The sequence below is a fragment of the Neltuma alba genome, unplaced genomic scaffold (assembly GCF_004799145.2).
Source record: "Neltuma alba isolate B1F8T4 unplaced genomic scaffold, ASM479914v2 tig00005960_pilon, whole genome shotgun sequence".
Lineage (NCBI taxonomy): Eukaryota > Viridiplantae > Streptophyta > Magnoliopsida > Fabales > Fabaceae > Neltuma > Neltuma alba.
Genome location: NW_021634296.1, coordinates 32316 through 42164, shown reverse-complemented (window position 1 = coordinate 42164; position 9849 = coordinate 32316). Strand labels below are relative to the sequence as shown.

The 9849-nt window shown below is 32.9% G+C and overlaps 1 protein-coding gene and 1 pseudogene across 1 annotated transcript; one reads left to right on the top strand and one right to left on the bottom strand.

Annotated features, from left to right (window-relative positions):
* The first annotated feature begins 2373 nt into the window (after positions 1-2373).
* On the top strand, positions 2374-4761 carry LOC114749145 (putative receptor-like protein kinase At1g80870; annotated as a pseudogene).
* Positions 4762-5986: 1225 nt separating this feature from the next.
* Positions 5987-7702, bottom strand: LOC114749144 (lamin-like protein). The gene is made up of 2 exons (XM_028937633.1): positions 7525-7702; positions 5987-6852 (listed from the first exon to the last, which is right to left on the bottom strand). Exons 1-2 carry the CDS (start codon positions 7700-7702, stop codon positions 6506-6508), a joined length of 525 nt encoding a protein of 174 aa, XP_028793466.1. The 3' UTR covers positions 5987-6505.
* Between the last annotated feature and the right edge of the window lie 2147 nt (positions 7703-9849).

Genomic DNA, 9849 nt, shown 5'->3' with positions numbered 1-9849 from the left:
TAGTTTTTCTTCATGAATGACGTGGTGTTTATTGAAAAGAAAATGATAAAAAATTGTCTAAAATGGCTCAAACATATGTAAAGAATGCTGGTGAAGAATATAAATTAGAGAGTATAAGGTCTTCTAAAATATGTCAGGATAAAGAAAGACCGAAGAGAACACTCAATCAAATTATTAAATAAAACCTTTAGGTTAATATTTTATTTAAATATTTAATTATTTATAGAACAATGATGTCATATAATTCATATAGTCAACTCAACCTGGTCGGATAAGACTTTTGTTGTTCTAGTTTTTTTATCAGTGAAATTGCTTATACTTCTATAAGGATGTGTGATTGTTTATTGTGCCACAAATGCTAGACTATGAGATGATCAAATGTCATTCTCAATTAAGAGATTGGACCACTTAGTAGTGTATATGATAACTTAATTAAACATATACCTTACTTCTCAAGCTACCATATTTCTTCGAAAATAAGAGAAGTGTTTTGTAAAGGTTATACATTATTATTGGGACAAAGACGCCCCTTACATGATTTGCATCATTATTTGTTTTGGCAGTCAAAGTGCTTTATAACATTACTGAACATTTTTAGAACATTATAAAATAAGGAGAGAGAAAAAATAACACTTCAATTTTGTTCACAAACCAACACCTGTACATGCTCTCAATATACTGTCCTGTCATATCTGTGTACTAATATTAATTATTCAATTTAAAGTATTTTTATTAGTGATAAAAAAAATATATGACATTCTTAGCTTATTGTGTATGGGGAACTTCTCACCGCATAAGCCAACTATCCCTAAAACTCTCATTAGTCAAAAGTGATTTGGGCCCCTCCCTTCACTTCCCTCCTTATTCTAATCCTAGATTATGTCTTAGGATTACGGACGCGCTTAATCTTTGATTTAAATTTAAAAACAATTATTTAATTATCAATTCGAATCAAATAAAAAATTTATTAATTTTTTTATATGATTTGATTGAACTCAAGTCACAGCTTCAGGTTGTTAAATAAAAGTCAAATCCAGAAAAGCATGAGTAGATTCCGCCGTTGATGACATTTGGCTGAATTCTTGTTTATTATATAGACACCACTCACATAACCCACTTGCATAAACTCTTATTGGTCTATTTAATTTTAATATAAACATTTGTACATATAATATACTCAATAATTTTCTTATAAGAAACAGTAACCATAGATTAAGGAAAATAGGATTAAACAAAAGAAATAACTAATGCTCCTCCGATCTTTAATATAAGACCTAGTTAATTAATTGGATTAGATGAAGAAAATTAGGTAAGTAAGTTAATTATAAGAAATATGACATGTTTCTCCTAAAATATCATAATCATCTTTCTTAATATCCTCCCTCTCTCACTTACTTGATTATGGTTGAAGGAGTATCCATAAAGGTAATTTAGAAAAAAATTGACAATTGAGAAATAGGTCTTATATTTAAGACCAAAATTAACTTAGCAATTAGGTCTTATAGTAAGGACCGGGGAGTAATAAATAACAGTAAATTTTGGCTTAAAAAAATATTTTGCGGGTGCCTCTACTTTCCTTGAAGTTGTAATTTAGCAATTGTAACTTTTTTCTCTTGACAACAAATCCTTTAATTTTACTTAATAATGTTAGTTCTTGTAATTTTACTTTGTTAACAATGTTCCGTTGACATTTTTAGCCCTCATACAGGGGCTAACAGTGCTAACAGAGCAAAATTAAAGGATTTAATCAAGGAAAAAAAAAAGAAAATAAGAATTTGGCCAAAGAAAAATTAGTATCAAATTAAAAATTGTGTGAAAATATAGGTTAAATTAAAGGGAAAGTATATGGACCTACAAAATATTTTTCCTTTTTTGCTAATAAGAAATAGTCTAATTGATAGTTGTACGCGTATTCAGTTTCTCATTATAGATGATTAAAACCATAATTTGAATATAAGCAAGTATTTTAAAGTGAAAGTAGAAAAATTCTATTCCTTAAGGGTATGATTTTAAATCTCATTATTTATGTGAAAACTTTGTTAATAATAATTATCTTTATAAAGGATCTTAAAACCATGAAGTCAACTTTCATCTTTTCATCTCCCATGACCCAATTCACTTAAAAAGAAAGAAAGAAGATGTGATCTTTGTCAAACACATAATCTTATTTTCCAAAAATAAATTTAGAATTCCATAAATTCAGACGAAAAGACTTGGGTTTAATCACTTTCTTAAATGAATCATGATTGAATTCAACTGCTTTGTTTATATAAATCATGAAAGCAACCAAATTTGGATACGTGGGACATAAGATAGACATGAATCAGACAAAACCAGAAGGCTCATCTGCAAGTTCTTCATTTACTTTTCCTTCTTCAATTCCTGTAAATAATATCTCAAATCTAAGACCCTTTTGAGTTTCAGAAGAAGAATCCACCTCCAACATGACTTCAAGATCATTCCCTCCTACTACAGATCACAATTTTTTCACCAAATACAAGGTCCTTTTCCTGGCTCTCACCATCTCAGCGTCTCTAGTGATTTTCTGCACAATATTTTACTTCCTTTACCATCTATGGTACTCCGCTGTACACAGAGCTAAAACGATCCCGTTTGATGCAAATTCTCCCTTGAAACTCCGGAGATTTTCTTACAAAGAGCTCAAGCAAGCAACTAATGGCTTTCACACCGAAAATGTAATTGGCAAAGGTGGGTCTAGCACAGTTTTTAAAGGAAAGCTTAATGATGGGAAATCTATTGCTATTAAGCGTCTAGATGCTTTGTGTTTACAAACACAGCAAGAGTTTCAGAATGAGCTCCAGATTCTTGGTGGGTTAACGTCCCCTTTCGTTGTCACCCTTCTGGGATATTGTATGGAGAAGAACAAGAGAGCTTTGGTGTTTGAATATATGCCTAAGAGAAGCTTGCAGGAGTCTCTCTTTGGAGATGAAGGCTGTTTGAGTTTAAGCTGGGAGAGGAGGTTTCTTGTAATATTGGATGTTGCTAAAGCTTTGGAATTCCTTCACCTTGATTGTGACCCTGCAGTGATTCATGGGGATATTAAACCAAGCAATGTTCTGCTTGATGAAGAGCACCATGCAAAGATTTCAGATTTCGGATTGTCAAGGATTAAAGTGGAGGAGGGTGAGTTTGATGGGAATATGTTTAGCCAGGACTTGGGTGATAAGAGTCAGGAGCTATGGAAGAGCCAAGAGTTTTCAGGTAATTTAACTGCTGGAAGCCCAGCCGCAGATGAGCGTGTTAATGAAGTAGATTTTGCCCTAGCTTTGCAGGCATCTTCTTCATCCAAGTATAGTAGGGTAGGTCTTAATGTTGGAGCTTTGAACTTGAATTCTTTGAATCATAATGCCTACATAAGTGAAAGTGAAGCAAGGACAACTAGTGTCAAGGGGAAGGAAATCTCGAGTATCGATATTGGTGGGGATGATCGGAAGAACAAGTTTGTTCCTTGTGATGATTATTTTTCCAATATTGATCATAGCAAAGAGTTAAATGTTAATGCTTCCTCAGTAGATAAAGAAAAGCCAAGTGAAAAACAACGGGGAAAAGATTGGTGGTGGAGACAGGATGAAAGTGCAGAATTATGCAGTAAAGATTATGTCACGGAGTGGATAGGGAGTCAGATTCATCCATCAAACACTGATTGGGATGACGAAAAGAACATTCATGAAGAAACAGAACTGGGAAATAAAAGTCCAACAGATAAAGTAGAGGATGTACATGGACCTCAATTTCAAGCAATGGGGACAAAAGATGCTGACAATGGTGCTGATGAGAACAAAGAATCAATGGAAAAGAAAGATCATGAGAAGCATAGGAAGATGCAAGAGCTGTGGAAAGAAGAGAATCTTGCAGAATCAAGCAAGAACAATGGCAACCTGAAAAATCTTCAAACAAAGTGGAAGCAAGGGTTTAAAGTACCACACTTTGGTTTGGATAGGAAGTTTTATCTCTGCAGATGTCGGAAATTCCAGAGGGAGGATCAGAATGACTGTCATCAAAATGGGGAATTTAGTTTCAGAAAAGGTTGGAGGCAGAAAGGAAATAGTCCCTCGATTGACAGCGACATCATGCGAAGTGGAGATCTTTTCAGCAGCACAACCAGCATGAGAGGAACCCTGAGTTATGCTGCTCCAGAATATGGTGGTTGTGAGGGGTTCTCAGTAGAGAAAACTGACATTTACAGTTTTGGAGTATTGATCCTTGTGATTGTTTCAGGAAGAAGACCATTACAAGTTCTTCCATCCTCATTGAACCTTGAGAAAGCTAATTTAGTAAGCTGGTGTAAGCAATTGGCACAATCTGGCAACAGTTTAGAACTTGCAGACGAGAGGTTGAGAGAAGATTATAACAAGGAGCAAGCAAGCTTGTGCATCAACATTGCACTTTCTTGCTTACAGAAAAATCCAGAATTAAGACCAGAAATTGGGGATATTGTTAAGATTCTAAAGGGGGATATGGATCCACCACCAATTCCATTTGAGTTCTCTCCTTCTCCACCTTTTAGACTGTACAGAAAATCATGAAGAACACAGAAAGGTACTGCAGAATAGCTTTTTTGTTGTTAATATTTCCTTGTTAGGCATTATTTTACTGTTTGTTTCATATTGTGCTGAGCATGAATAATTGAATATTTGAATACACTTGTAGTGTGAAATATATGTTGTATGTATGTTTGGTAACTTTCTTGGTGCTCTTTATAATGGTTTGGTGTGCATGATGATATTGATGGTACAGTCACTTTTGTCTTGCGTGTTTGTTGACTGGTCGTGGATATGGGCCAAGTCACAGACTGGAGACAGAACATTATTAACATGAGTCATATTCCTTTTGGGATTTATTTAGAATCTAATGTTATTTTTTTTAGGTAAAAAAAAAAAAAGAATCTAATGTTATTATATCTGTATCGAGCATTGTTGAACCTCACTGTAGATATCTCTTCCAACGCTTTTTCTTTTCATTTGCATGATTCAAGCCATCAACTTTGCATCCCGAAAATCAAGTCTATTTTACTCACCTTTTCCACCATTAGTTGCAAGAGTACTACCTTGGTGGCGTGATGTTTGGGTCATTATGTTGTTCTCGTATTTTTATTTGGATAAAATTATACCCAGTATCCCAATTTTTTTATAATGCACACAACACCCTAATTTTTTTATTTTAAATGCATCCAGTACCGTTCTTAATGTTTTTTTTTTTCAATTACATCCAACATCAAAGTCAAAATGCATAAAAAAAAATATCGAGGTACTAGATATAACATAAAAAAAAAAAAGGATGTTAGATGCATAGATGCACATGAGAGATCAGGATGTTAAATGTACCTTTATCCTATTTTTCTTTTTAATAAGACTGAATGAAATGCAAATTGCCTCATTTTCTAATATTTGTCCTTTTAAATCCCAACACAAATCATTATCAAATCTCTCCAATCCAGAAAATTCGGTGGTAAAAACAAACATCCGAGCATATCAAATCTCTTCAACTTAACATATTATGTGGCAATCATATCATCTTGATGTGCCACAGTCCTTTTTCCTTTCGGGAAAAAAAAATTACAATATCAGATCACATTGCTCGCAAAATTCTCGACTTCTTAACCTTAAGTATTAAACAAAATAAATAAATCAAGTTAATTAAAAAGATAAATAAACATATCATATTTATCTTATATTGAAACTGACAGAATCAAAGTTTTATTGGCTTTCAAATCAGTAACAACTAACAGAATCATTAGTCATCCTAGCCAGTATTGTTCCATGCATTACATTTTCTTTCATCTATTACTACTTACTAGTACTATACTACTCATGGGATGCTCAGGTCATATAATTAAGTTTTATAATTTGACTTCAGTAAGATATTTAAAACTTGTCAGCCATACTACATTTGGCTATGAAGGAGACAAGATCAAGCTAAAAGCATTATAATATTAGCTGGTTGTCATATTGTTATGCAGTTAATTACACATAAGATCTATCATCTTACTTCAAGGTCGCAAGCACAGCCACGTGATTACATCAGAATCAATACATAAACTATAACTTCGTATAAAAACACCAGAATATTCTTTGTCAATTTCCCCGAAAGCATATATTGCACACAAATGCCTCTCTGTGTTGATGTTTTTACTAAATTTAGGGTTCTTGAATCCAGTTCCATATGAATGTATAAGCATCATAAGCATATTTTTTCCTTATGCATCTGAATAGACAGACAAGTATACTCCAGTTGGAAAAGACAACCTTCAGGGTTCACCAATCAGGCCACACCAAACTTAGGAAGTTTGTCTATTGCCTTAGAAAATGCGAAAAGAGCAAGAACCCAAGAAAAGAAAGAAAGAAAGAAAGAAAGAACAAAATGGGAATGGTATAGGTTTGAAATTAATGTGGAGCCTCACAAGACAAAACCATGTCTAGAATGTCTTACAAGGAAAAGGAAATGAGAATAATGAATTATAAAACCCCAAAGAGGAACACATTTGCTAGATCCAACCAAATCCAAACCAAACCAAAGCAGAAGAAGACGTGAGAAGAGAAAACCAGGATCCCACAAAGAAAAGCATTGGAGCAGCAGAGGATGGGGTTGAGGAATGCTCAGCAGCAACAGCAGAAGCAGGAGGAGGAGGAAGAGGATGGACAAGAACAGAGACTTTCATGCCATTGAAGCATTGGCCATTGCCACAAATGAAGTAATACCTCTTAGCCTTATTAAGGGTTATGAAGTCTTTGCCTTTTGTCCAATTCCCAATAGCTCCATCCGTAGTGCAGTTGTCATACCCAGTTTGGTTCACCTCAAACACATTGTACTGGTTTTTCAGGTACCTGAATGCTACCCAAAACCAAAAAAATAAAATAAAAAAATAAAACTTCTAAAGAGCCTGAAAGAAAGCAATGCATAGAGAAAAGTATAGCATAAACTTTAAGAAAAGTAGTTAGAAATAAAATGAGAAGCTTCTTTTTCTCTTTTCAAATCAAACACATTATACTGGAGGTTTAGGTCTCTGAATGCTACAAACACATTGGCGGAAAAAGCGCCAGAAAAATTTCAAATTCCTAAAAGAGAAAGAAACTATTGCTTAAAGAATAAGCTAAGCATATCAGAATCTTTAAGAACAGTAGCTAGAGAACTACAATAAAAAAGCTTCAATTTCTTTTCTTTTTCCCCAAAAATCAAACATAGTGGTTGTTTTGGTGCCTACATTACATGGAAAACTTAAAAGCAGAATACTTAGTAAGTATAGCAGAAAGAGATCTTTCTTAAAGATGAAAGAAGAAGAAGCAGAAGCATAGCAGAAACCATCCTCACTAAATCCTTAAGCACATTAGCTGCGATAAAACTGGAAGGTTTCTTTCTTCTTACTCTTGTGGTTGGGAAGGAAAATGACTGGGATTCAAAAAAGGAAAGATACCCAAAAGGGAAAGTATCTGCAGATCTACGATGTAACAGCAAGGGATCTAACAAAAAGACACAGCATTCGGCAGAAAGGTGAAGGAAACTAACAAATGAGGTCGCCGACATAGAAAGTCTGGTTGTTGGCCCAAAGGGTGTAGTTAATGCCAGGGTTCCAGCCACGGTTGGCACCAACGATGTGGTCGGTGGCGGAGACGGCGGAGAGGGAAGCGAGGACGAAGATGAGGGCCAACGACAGCTTCGCCACTTGGCTTGAGGGAGTGGTCATCCTCGGCAGTAGGGGTGGAAACAGGCCAGGCGGCCTGTCAGGGGCCTACAACCTGGCCTGTATTTGACCTGGCCTGGCCTGGCCTGTTTTTCAAAAGAGACAGGCTCAGGCCTGTTTGAAGGCCTGTTTAAGTTAATAGGCCAGGCTTAGGCTCTCTAAAAGGCCTGTTAAGCCTGTTAGGCCGGCCTGAGCCTGTTAGAAACTTATAATTATAATATATAAAAAAATTAGTTAATGGTATTGTTAATGTGTACTTTTAATTTATTTTTTAATTTTAATATATAGTTAATAGCTTAGTTCTTCCTTAGATTTTGAAGTTTAGTTGACAAGTAAAAATAAAAATATAATTTAAAATAAAAATATCAATAAATAATATGATCTTTAAATCTTAAAAATATAAATAAATAGGAAAGAAAATTTTTGTTCCAAGAATGATAGATTAATTAACTTATGTATTATATTAATTAAATTATGATACTCTCTTTATTCATTGTAAAATTAATAGTTTTTTTTATTTATTTGTCTTAATTTTTTGGGTACTTAAACATAGTTTTGTCCCAAATTTTAACATATAATTTGAATTAGTTTTCAATAATATCCTTATAAATTGTAATTAAGATTTAAAACAGTACCTATGATACTAAAATTTAAATAAAAGACAAAACAAAAAAAATTAATTATTATATATACTTTTTTATTTTAGCTTTTTTCTAAAAAAAATATTGTAATTGAATTTTTTTAACAAACAGGCTTTTTAACAGGCTTCAGGCCAGGCCAGGCCTTTATACAGGCCAAGCTCAGGCTAAAAAATAAGCCTGTAACAGGCCACAGGCCAGGCTCAGGCTTATAGGCTACAAAACAGGCCTGGCCTGTTAAGAGTAAAGCCTGGCTTGGCCTGGTCTGTTTCCACCCTTACTCGGCAGCTAGCCTTCTTCCTTTCCCTGCTGGACGCCTCTATCTCCGACTATCTTCACTACCCAACTCTCTTACTTGACTCCGTATAATTACTGCGACCCTGTTTCGGCCCCACACTCCCACAGCATGCTATTATTGCACCATTTTTTTTTATTTTGTTTAACACTTCACTTACTAATCATTGGTCATTACTCATTACCCTTTTTTACTATTTATAAGTTTTAAATTTAGAGAAATTAAATATTTGGATTAGCTTTTTAAAAATATAATTTTACATACTTAGAGATAAATATATGAAAAGAATTTTATTTTTAGTTGAGTGAAAGCATTTACTTCTAATAGTTTTTAAAGCCCATTTTATAAGTTTCAATTTAAATTTATCGTAATATTTAATGTATTTTTTAAAATTTTCTTATTAATTATTTATTTTCTTTCTTTTGACATACTTTCTTATCATGTTTTTTTATACATTCTTTTTTATTTTTTCTCATTTACTATAATGACATATTTAAAAATAAAAATATTTTTCTCACCTATTTCTTATTTTTAATTTATTTTAACTAATTTTTTGTTATCAGTAAGTTAGTTATTTGAAATTTGTAAAAAGGACTACTAAATAAATATCATTACTGGATAATATTACTCTGTATTTTAATATAAGACTAATATTATTTTTAGTTTTTAAAATATAACTTCGTTTTAATTTTAGTCTATAAAATTTAAAATCAGTGACTTTGATCCTGGAAATTGATCTTATTTTGGCATGCTCAGAGATTGTTAGTTTCTAAAACAGTGTTTTTGTTTTCTAAAACAAGATTTCAAAAACCAAAACTACTAATTTCAAGTCTTAGGAACCAAAGCCAAAATTAAGTTAAATTTTATGTACTAAAACTGGTATTAACCTTTTAATAGTACCTCCTCGTTAAATTTATGGAGATTAAATTAGTTGTTTATGTAAATTTTTCCTCTTCTCAAAATCTACTAATAAATAGGGGTATATCTAAAAATAGTTTGCAGAACTTTTTAAAATTTCGAAAACAAGTCTTAAAAAAGGACCAAAGTTGGTGGATGGAAGTACTTCCTTTCCTTTAATACAAACAAAACATAACTTTTTGGGACAATGACAACAAAAAAATAAAATTTTATAAATACTAAATAAGAAATATTAATAAAAATTTGCTGTCATTTACAAATTCAGATATATCAATACGAAATAAAATTGTGTTATCAAA